Genomic DNA, 11,193 nt, shown 5'->3' on the forward strand with positions numbered 1-11,193 from the left:
GAAGTGACGTAGGTTTCGAGAAAGAAGTAATTTTCCACGAATTTGATTTCGAGACCTCAAGTTTAGAATTTGGGGTCTCGAAATCAAGCATCTGAAAGCACACAACTTCGTGTGACAAGGGTGTTTTCTTTCTTTTGTTATTATCTCGCAACTTCGATGACCAATTGAGCTCAAATATTCACATGTTTATTATTTTATGCATATGTTGAGCTACACCAAGTGAGAAGACTTGACTTTGACAATTAAGAGTCCAGTGTCTTTAAAGCCATTGGACCCTTTCGGTACAGAAAAAAAAGTTCACAGATTTACAAATAACTTAAGGTTTACAGAAGGTAGTGGTGAAAGACTTCTCTTGAAATATTAGTCCATGAAATGCTTTACTTTTTGAGAAAACAGTAAAACAATATAAATTCTCGTTAACGAGAATTACGGATTTATTTTAAACACATGTCATGACACGGCGAAACGTGCGGATACAAGGGTGGGTTTCCCCGTTATTTTCTCCCGACTCCGATGAAGCCCAAATTTTCACAGGTTTGTTATTTGATATAGAAGTTGTGATACACAAAGTGTGGGCCTTGGACAATACTGTTTACCGAAAGGGTCCAATGGCTTTAAAGGTCTACATAAGGAAAATCTAAAAGACCGGGGTGCTCCACAGGGAATTTTATGTACGAAGTATATGGGAGGTTTTCAACAACAAGGACAAAGGACAGGACAAAATATTTATACAACTTGACAACAATTAGAAAGAGAGAATGGAATTAGCTGTTGCAAACTGCTTACCAACCAAAATGAACTGGAATGCACAACGGAATAGCTAACTAGCAGTGTCTCATCCCATAGGGAACTCGACTCTACTGCACCGCACGGTACAACTTCAAGCCAAGGCATAGTAATTTATTTTGATGATATTTGTTTAAAGGTCGACCTTGGAAAATAAAGCCATCATTATTAAGTTATTGACAATTTAAAAAATAAAATAAAATATTCCTTTATTACTCTCATGGTGCCAATTAAAAGAAATAGCGTAGTAGTAGTTTATCAAACTGATGACATGAGAGTTTTAATTGTAGGCTATTGAAAAATAATATTATACATCCCTTCTTCATATACAAGAGACTAACAGATCAACAATTTGTGTTAAAGAATTTTCGGCTGATCTCATCGACCTTTTTTTTGTTACTTATCAAATTCAAGCCAAGGGAATTGTCATTTATTTTGATAATTGCCTTAATGACGACATTAAAGAACAGGGCTTTCATTAAGCTGATGACCTATTAAGGAAATTGAAAACAAATAGTCGTGTAGTCTAAACTTATTTTTAATCAATATCGAAGTGGTACTTTATCATACTGACGACTTAGAATATTTTGTTGCTGTAAGCTTTTTATAAAATATTTCACGTGTGAGAGAAAAATATCCACCATTTTGGGTAGTTTTTTTTTCAGTTTAATCTTGTCACAAGTTATTGAGTCTTTGTGTCTATGTCTTCTGACTGGCACCCCGAACAAACATATTGACAAAATAGGGACACCGCCAATATAGGGCTAGATAGCTCAGTTGGTAGAGCGCCGGCACGATAATCCGGAGGTCGTTTGTTCGAATCCCACTCTAGTCAATTCTTTGTTCAACCCCAAAAAATATTTTATAAAACAATACATTACTTTCTCATTGAAGTATAAATAGAACCACCTATTGGGGGAAGGAATGTTCAGTTCAATCTCGTAACAAGTTAATGAAAACACGAGGGAAAATGTCTCTGTTCTTCTCATTTTGCAAAACAAAGACCACTACCACCACCGTCACCGCCGCCGACGACGACGACTACGACGACGACGACGACGACGACGACGACAACAACAACAACAACTCAAATGTTGTCTAAATTTATCTTTGTTTTATATCAATATTTGACATAGTTGATTAACACTAATGACATTAATTTTGTTATATAGGCTATTTATAAAACATCTCACGCGTGAGTAAAAAGATCCACCACTTGGGGGTGAGGGCTGCGAGGTCTCGTACACAACTGTCTAAAAATCAAATAATATGGTCGGTCAATTTACAACCCATCAAGATGTGAAAGTCACACTACATCCAGCGGTGGCTCTCTCCATCACTCTCAACCCTTGAGGGGGAAAATCACTGCCCTAATTTGGACGACTGATATTAACTTCTTATACAAGCCAAACCCCCAGGTGTGGGCCGACTCTATCTTAGATCTAATGAAGATTTGGACACAAATTGTGAGTATCGTTATTCAAAGGTAGACCGACACGCTTGGGCCTCGGGTTATGGAAGATACGGTCAATGCGATCTAGAATTCAATTCTGGTTATCCAGGTTAGTGGCCTAAAGATTTATGATTGTAAATACCTTAAACTACGCTGTCCGCTATTACATTGTATATGCATTTTGTAATGCTGTTTGTTGTTTCTTCAAAAATATGTTCATTATTTTAAGTGAAATTGAACATGCTATTCCATTAAGACCGATTGGTCAAGTGCACTTGACTCAAGCTCTGGTGTTTCTGGTCAGCAGAGTGTGGGTTGAGTATTGACACTTATTTCCTTAAAAGAAGTGGACACTATTGGTAATTACTCAACATAATAATTAGCATAAAACCTTACTTGGTAATGAGTAATGGGGAGCTGTTGATAGTATAAAACATTGTGAGAAACGGCTCCCTCTGAAGTCACGTAGTTTTCGAGAAAGAAGTAATTTTTCACGAATTGATTTCAGTTTAGAACTCGAGGTCTCGAAATCAAGCATCTGAAAGCACACAACTTCGTGTGACAGGGGTGTTTTTTTCTTTCATTAATATCTCGCAACTTCGATGACCGATTGAGCTCAAATTTTCACAGGTTTGTTATTTTATGCATATGTTGAGATACAGCAACTGTGAAGAATAGTCTTTGACAATTACTAATAGTGTCCAGTGTCTTTAAGCAAGGTACTTTAAATTGTTGTCTCGTGTTGTGTATGCACTTATCAAAGAGAAGGGGTTCGCCTAGATGTTTATAGCATGGTTGGCTGCACTAAGTTTGCGGTTATACATGTTGTCTGAAGTGAAGTGGTTAAAACACACTTACATATCACAAGAAGTGTGTACTGTTTAAACATCAACTGCTAGTTCTGAATGAAATTAATATTCTTAAATGCAGACCTCCGTGTAAAACTGTGGAATATGATACAAGCATTAAGATTTTTAACACATGTTTGTTTGTCTTATAAAATATTAATAAACTTTTATACAAATTTCAAATACGCCAAAGGGAATTATCAGATTCTGGGATAGGGTAAATTCTTTTATTGGTAAAACTTATTTTACATTTAGTGTCTAACCAACTACACTTAACCCCCTGATGTATCATCAAGCCCATTCCCAAATATTGTAATCAACATTTCATCAATTCGTCAACTGAAATTATTTGTGTTTATAGATCTGTAAATTGTGTACTATGAATTGTGGGTATGCTGCTTGTCATGGTTTAATAAATAATAATTATAAAAAATATTAAAGATTTACCCAGCGCAATGATGTTTGATAAGCACCAAGTACTCAGCGCTTTACAAGTCCACTAGAAATCAAAGTGACAGGCTAACCTGTGTGGGATTCGAACCGACGACCCCTCATTCTGAAGCATTATTTACCAACAAGCATCAATTAAACAAATAATTATGTGATTAAACATTTACACTGACTGAGAGATGGAGTTGGCTGTTGATATAAGGGGTGTACTGTCACAGAGTGGAACAGCAACAAAAGTATCCTGTGCCCTGGGGCGGATTGCAATAAAACAGTCTTAGTCAGCAGTCTAAGACCAGTCAGTTATAGCCTGCTATCTGCCTTAGACGGTCTTAGCTTATTCAGTCATTAAGCCTGTTGCATTAAGCCGGTCTTAGATAAGTCGGCGAAAAGTAATGCAACGAACAAATGTCCCATAATACTTAGTACTTCTGCAGGCACTGGCGGTTTGGCCGTGTTCGATTGCTTTGGTTTAAATCATCGGATATCCAATCTGTGAGTTGTATCATTTTTTTCTCTTGGGAACATACATTGTAGACAGCGCTATTGCAATCAGTCTATAATTAAAGACTGTCTAAGCGCGTCTCAAGTTAGCCAGCTATAGTGTATAGACCGGTTTAAGACCACTTGGTGCAATCTGCCCCTGGTCCCTTCCCCCTCCTCTTTCCGACTCCTAACATGACATTTTAGTGACCGAAGTATGCGTACACATTACAGGGTGCTTAAAATAAATACCATCATAAACCTTGAAATAACCACAGGCACCCACAGCAAATACTATGGTGGCCAGTGCTTTTCCCGTGGTGCCCTTTACAAAGTTCCAATACAAATTTAAATTGTCCTCATAAAAGTACCCCTTACAAGGGAAAAATTGACATGCCCCTTCAAGAGCGAAGTTCAAGGCCTGCTGACACACTCTCTGAAGTCTGCAAGTGTCATTACAGCTTGAAGAAGCTTACTTGTAAAGTCAAATTGTAGTTAAAATGTAAATGAGACCATGTAGCTGGACAACTGCAGATTCATCTACATTGTATGCACAAATGTTTTTGTAATAAATCTATAACAGTAAAAATCACATGCGTTGTGGTCTTATCAATCCAATGTACATCAATGTTCTCCAGTAGCAAATAATGTGACGGCTACAGCCGTCTTATTCCACACATCCACATCCACATCACTAATGAGTCACACAAGACTCCTCTGGGTGACCAGTCTGGAGCAATTGCTACGTGATCTAAAATCCTTATCCAAACTCCAAACGTGTAGAGACCACACATACACCAGTTTCATCCTTAAATAGAGTACTGCACTCCGCTGGTACTCATATAGGCAAACTACACGGCTCTCATAGAAAGGAAGAATGGCACCCTGACTTCCTCCTTCACGAATAGATACAGGCTTTGGGTTTACCAATCTTAAGTTTCGTTGGCTGATTTAAACGCCACATCCAAAGATGGAATGATGTGGACATTTTGAGGAAGTGAGTCTGACTCACTGTTCCGTCGAACCAACAATAGGTTAGCGGTGCATCGCGCCAGGCGCTCCAAGTTGAAAGGCCAGTATCTGGTTTATTATTCCACTCGAGCCTCAAAGTTCAAAGTCAGATACTTAGGCTAGTTCATATAGTATTATTTAACTCAAGCTTATGACTCAAACTCCATATCCTTCATGATAAAAATGTCAAGAACAAAAAATCAACAACACGAACACAATTTGGGTTCACCTTGTCAGTATCTTCTGAGTTGCTTCTTGAAGCGTTCGTAATGATAATCGTCTGTGGCTTTCTCTTGATTATTTCTCTTCTTTTGTCTCTGCGGCGAACTGGAGACTGTGAGAGAGAAAAACAGGTATCAAAATCAAATGGTGATCAGACCACTTCACGGTTAAACATCACAAGATAGGAACAAGGGGTCATGAAGCTCAGCATAGATTTTATTTATTTATTTATTTATTTATTTCTTGTTTATCCTGGGAAATCCATTCAGTAAGAAAAACTCAATGATCTCACATGGATCCCAGCTAATAACAATCTACAGAAGTGAACTTAAGATAAAATATTAAAAATTAAGATTAGAGTTGTCAACACACGATTTTTGCAAGCCATAAGTTGATAGCATTGTGTGCTCGATATGTGGCATGGTTTACCCCCCTCCAATTGCAACTTCATCTTCATTGCATTCTGGGAGTCTCAGGAATTCTTAAACGGATTTTAGTGCAGATAGACACCATTCAAAGCCATATTCAAAAAATGTAAGCTTAACTTTTCCCTCCATAGGTCTGTATACACTTCCTACTTCCTAGAAATCCAGCCTTTAGGGCCTTTTTGCAAGCATGGATGTCATGAGGCACAATTATATCAGAGGAGAGAATCTTTGGAGGTATTAAACTCTTCATGAAGTGTTACAAGATGGCGACACTTACCAGGGACAGGTCCGTCAGCGTCTCCAACCACAACTGGTCTTGGTTTAGGCTCTTCCTGTTTAATCACCCTCTGCTTGGGTGGATTTAACTCTTCATGCATATCTTGGTTGGAAAATGAAAAAAAAAGAAACAAGAAAAAAAAGTTGACTTATGAAGGTCAGGGATTGATTTCATGAAAACCCTTCCTAACTTTTCTAGGCAATGCTAGGAGATAGGACTAGTCCTAAGTTAAGAACAGTTACTGGTCCTAACTGCAGAGAAGACTAGTCTTAACCCAATTTCATAAAGTCGCTCAATCAGCAGAATAAAATGCTTAAAAATGTTCTGCTCAGCAACAGAAAGCAGGACAGAGACTAGAGACACACATTGTACATGTGACATGCTATTTTGGCTGGTAATCTTGTTATGGTAAGCATAATTTTGGTTGTGCTTACCTACTTTTTGTGCTTTACAGCTCTGTGAAATTGGGCCCAGGGGAAAACAATAAGCCTTTTTGAGGTATGGCGGACGTGATAGGAGTGTACTGTTTGGTTTGGGTGTATACACACAAATTTACCCAAACCTAATACCGATGTAGCATTGTGTCCGCCATATCTCAAAAAGGCTTAAGCAACATTGTATACATCACATTGTATACTTACACCGAGCATGCTGAACGTAGTTGACGGCCATGTTGGTTGGGGCAAAGGTCACCTTGTCTTTCTTCTTGCTTCTCCTCTCCTCGATGTGCTTCTGTTTGGAATCTTCCGTTGCTTCAATGTTAGCGATCTTCGCTCTGTTAAGAACACAATCAAATAGCCAATGAAAAGCAGCTGTGAACCTTTTCAGGGGAATTGACACAGTCTTCTTTAACACCGCAAATTCAAGAAAGCGAATTTTGAAGAAGGTTCGTCTTTCCCTGGTAGACACTTTAACAAACAAAAATCGAAGAAATTATAGCAGTTCTGGTTTCTACTTACTCTATTCCCAGATCCACCTCCGGAATACCAGAAAGCATTTGATTGGACAACATTTCTTCTGATTTCTTCTGAGATTCTACTCTGAGATGTTCCGGAAGCTCATACAACTTGTCTTCGGCTGTTTTCATCCTGTCAAAAAAAGAAAAAAACCACACATCATTTTGTTTATGTTTATAATCTAACATCATAGGCACTTTTGTAGTTGAAGCCAACCCAAAAATTCATGTCTGTTTTAGTTCTGTTCGATTGTTGACATTGTACCCAATAGGTTCCTTTCAAAACACAAGTTTGTTATTTGTTTGTTAACTCGACAAACTCCCACAAAGGAGTACAAAAGGCCAACATGGCTAAAACAAATCTCTTTCGTACAACCATAGGTAAAAAAAACACAAGCAATTATGATTCAACGTAACTAACGACAAAACACTTAGTCTAGTCATTTTGAAATCAGCAGTTAACTTGGTAGGATTTGAACCCACAAACTTGGGATTGAAAGTTCTGCAGACCATTCTGCTCACCACTTGACCACGGTGACCGATATAAGTATTTTGGTACCCTGGGATTGCTCTATAGTCTCTAAAAGGGCTAAACTACACCAAGGTTTTAGAAGAACAAATTCCAGCAACTCTGAAGAATTAAACACAGTATGAAAAGGAAAAGAACTTACTTCTCTTTCTTTTTGGCGTGGCCATCCTCATCGTCTGCGACGCCTTTCTTCTTTGCGAGCTCAATTTCAATGTACTTCATCCTGCAACATGAAATTCAACAGGTAAGTATATACGGATAAGGAACTAAACCCACATTCATCAGTATTGCTCATTGAGATCAGAAACGTCAAAACAGGTTCTGTTTGACACTTCTAAGAAAACAATAGAACTCGCTCAAAATATTTCAGTTTAAATCAGGGCCTAATTTCATTGAGCTGGTTTAAAGGATTTGGGTACTTTTTCAAAATGTCCATAGATTTACATTAAACTTACAGGGTTTAAAGATAATTATAGTGGAAAGCTTCCCTTATGAAATTACGTTTGTAAATGCTTAAAATAATTTTGGTCTCATGAGACCAACATTATTTTCATGACATTGTTTTACTCATAACCCAAAAACTACATAACCTCAGCACGTAATATTTTCAGGGAAGCTTTCTACTATCATTATCTTCAAACTGTGTAAGTTTAACCTGTGGACATTGTGTTTTTTGTCCTACAAAAAGTACATACACCCTATAAGCATCATAAGCATATATCAAAATCATGCTTACCAGAAAAAGGTTTCCAGCAAATGTGACATGCAACATTTCTGAGAGTTATCCTGCTAACCATTTGCTAAGCACACAACTTTACAACAAATACATTATCCGCCACACAATGTCAGTATTAAAGAGTGCTTACATTTCTGCATCTTCATCTCGCCTGTTGGTTTCTGCAGCAAATGTGTTGTCCATGTTTAGAACATCTCTGGAGTCTTCATCCGATCTATTAAAAGGAACGAAAAAAACCAATAATAAATTTAGACTCACTCACAAACTAAATCCAACCTGGCCTGTGCCACAAAATTCCACAGGAGAGTGTGGAGACCAAGTCCACAGTATGAAAGCCATGTGGTTTCCACATAATACTAGCAGTACAGACAGAACAAACTCATGAACCCAATACTAGTCTTGAAGTAGCCTTTAGTCAAGGCGCAAGCAGCACCCCTCACATGTCAAGCACATCCCTAAATATCACGCACAAAAAAAAAAGACCAGTGCGAACGGCGGAGCCGCGAAGCGCCTTTAGGAACTCGTTTTGGGGCCTTATGTTTTTCTTTACTTTTCCCACAGATTTTGGTGGAAGAAATGTAATGCATAATGCATGAGCGTGATGAGTTGTTAGCCAATAAGAAGACGCAATACCATAGATGACACGCTAGTGCACGCCCCATGACCCACACACACATAATGGTGCACTAAAAAATCACGTGCTGAGGGCAACACACAGAAGGTGCATATATATATGAATAACTAATTAGATAAACGAGTTGCTAAAGGCGCTTTGCGGCTTCGCCGCTCGCGCTGGTCTATTTCGTGCGTGATATCTGGGGGTGCCGTCGCCGCGTGCGCCTTGATTAAAGGCTAGTCTTGAAGGGGTACATGTCACTCTGAGCCACATATGTATGCGTTTTATGGAGGACATCACTTTATTAGTTCTTGACCCTGCTGTAACAATAGCTCTTGCATAGTTATGCAATAATAAATGACTCACCTGTCTCTGTTCCTATCTTTAATCTCTGTCAGACTGATTATTCCTCCAGAGCGAAGCTTGAATGGATCATTCTGTCAACAAACATACAAATGTTACCAACAATTACACACATTAGCTTTCCTGTTACTGACAAAGACACAGTATAACTACCTCATCTACAAAAAGAGCACCCTTCCTCCAACGTTAAAGGACTTTTTTAAGCAGGCAAGTTACCATGTTGTTTTAAGTTGGAAGTTTGATACATATCAGCATCTAGTAAGTTTGTAATACTTACATCGATTTCTTCTTCTTTACTGAACTTTTTCCCAACAGCAAGGCTGGCAGCGCTGAAAGTAAACAAAGAGAGTTGAATATGCTAATTAAATGCTTTGTGCAATTCCACAAAAGCTCACAGTTAGGTTTGTTTATGTTGATCCAATACACCTGACGTCATCATCACAATAATCTTGTTTGCGCAACTTTGAGTTACTAAAAACAGTTTAGTTAAACTTTAGAAAACGCAGCGTTTACATGCTTACATGTCGACTCCCAAAATGGCGAGCATGGCAGACATCTTAAGGACAAACCAATAATGGTAAAGGAAATCATCTTGCCTCAGGATGCAAGTGCCATTACTGGAACTTGAACGCAGACTTTGCTCTTTAACAAAGCTCTTAAACCCCTCCGCTGCGACACAAATAACAAAGGAGGCCAAATTATATAATTGTTTGTAGAAGGGGAAGACGGGCCAAAGATCTGCCGGAGTCGAAAGTCTTGACATTATTTATCGGCTAGCAGTATGGATAATTACCTAACACCATGTTGCCTCTGTCTGAACTTCTGTGTTTCTCGCGTTTCATCCAAAATTGTTCTGAAATTGAATGAAAAACAAGCATTAAAAAAATCATGATATGGATAACAGCGTATTGATATTTGGGGATGGGGGGGGGGAGGGGGAGGGGTGATTATATGGGTAGAACAGCATGGACTGATGGAGGTAGATTTTATACATTTTTACAAAGGGGAATAGGCATATCTTGTTATTGAGAGTAAATAAGAATTTGCTTATTATTTATGTCATGACGAGTGGTGGCAGGGTTCTACCTCCATGATTAGATACAGAAATGCTTCCGTAGTTTGAATTTCTTCAGGTTTGAAACCAAATTCAGTTTTTGAGGGAATGATTTCCGTATCAACCTGCCTCCACTTTTACACAAATCTTTACCAAAAGGAATATCTCGTACTCGTAAGAAGAGTCGTAGTCGTTTGCGTAAAGAATTAATAAGATACTTACTTTACTGTAACTAACAACATTGCATGATTATCTTATAACAAAGCATGGAGGATCCATGCATAAAGTCAACACAAAAACGAAAACAATCATTTGATTCTCGTTCTAAATCGTATTCAATCAAATGAAATAAATAAGAACAAAATAATGCTCATTCAGTACATCAGTGAGCATGTGGTGAGTACATCACTCACTGACTCGGCTCAGCTTGCCCTTTCTGACCAGCAAAATAAAACAATTCCAAGCCATTTAACATTTGTGGCTTTGTTATTGACAGATTACCTTAACTCTTCAGTTCCTACTGTTTCTTCCTCCGACGAGGAAGATTCCCTCCGACGTCGGAACTGCTTTCCTTGCTTTTTCTTGAAACTTACCGCCATGTTCTTTTTTACACAAAATGTTGACAAAATTAAAATGTCGTCTGCAACTTCTTCTGATGGTACCCGGTTGAAGTTTCTCCATACTGCTGTTGCTTTTCGTGAATGCTATCGATTACCAGCTAGCTATTCACGTTCAGGGTTTTGTGAGGGCGCACTCACGCAAACGCGGTGCACTATTTTTTCAATTTTATGCAAATTACCTCCTTTTTAACCCGAAAACTTCTGCAATGAACAAAATTGATTTTGAAGTTTCAACATTTCCCTGCCCGAACCCGAACAAGGTTTTTTATTTTTGAAAAAGAAGAGAACATTATCAAAACAGTCACTTAACTGATACAACTGGGAAGGGGAAAATCATTTTTTATTGAAAAAATTTGCTTCATAGT

At 38.2% G+C, this 11,193-nt stretch overlaps 1 protein-coding gene across 1 annotated transcript; it reads right to left on the minus strand.

The window, feature by feature from the left end:
• Positions 1-1,015: 1,015 nt before the first annotated feature.
• LOC139948343 (splicing factor C9orf78 homolog) lies at positions 1,016-10,874 on the minus strand. The gene is made up of 10 exons (XM_071946480.1): positions 10,710-10,874; positions 9,948-10,007; positions 9,432-9,483; positions 9,158-9,228; positions 8,306-8,389; positions 7,582-7,662; positions 6,915-7,043; positions 6,597-6,730; positions 5,956-6,057; positions 1,016-5,362 (listed from the first exon to the last, which is right to left on the minus strand). The coding sequence occupies exons 1-10, from the start codon at positions 10,805-10,807 to the stop codon at positions 5,262-5,264; spliced, it is 912 nt and encodes a 303-aa protein (XP_071802581.1). The 5' UTR covers positions 10,808-10,874; the 3' UTR covers positions 1,016-5,261.
• Between the last annotated feature and the right edge of the window lie 319 nt (positions 10,875-11,193).

Source organism: Asterias amurensis, chromosome 15, assembly GCF_032118995.1.
Source record: "Asterias amurensis chromosome 15, ASM3211899v1".
Classification (NCBI taxonomy): domain Eukaryota; kingdom Metazoa; phylum Echinodermata; class Asteroidea; order Forcipulatida; family Asteriidae; genus Asterias; species Asterias amurensis.

Bases quoted from the DNA above. Each gene is read 5' to 3' on its own strand.
- LOC139948343 (XM_071946480.1), bottom strand. From the start codon at position 10,807: ATGGCGGTAAGTTTCAAGAAAAAGCAAGGAAAGCAGTTCCGACGTCGG. The intron at 8,390-9,157 runs GTGAGTCATTTA...TCCTTTTAATAG, and splicing joins AAAGATAGGAACAGAGACAG to ATCGGATGAAGACTCCAGAG. The intron at 6,058-6,596 runs GTAAGTATACAA...TTTCCAACCAAG, and splicing joins CTACGTTCAGCATGCTCGGT to ATATGCATGAAGAGTTAAAT.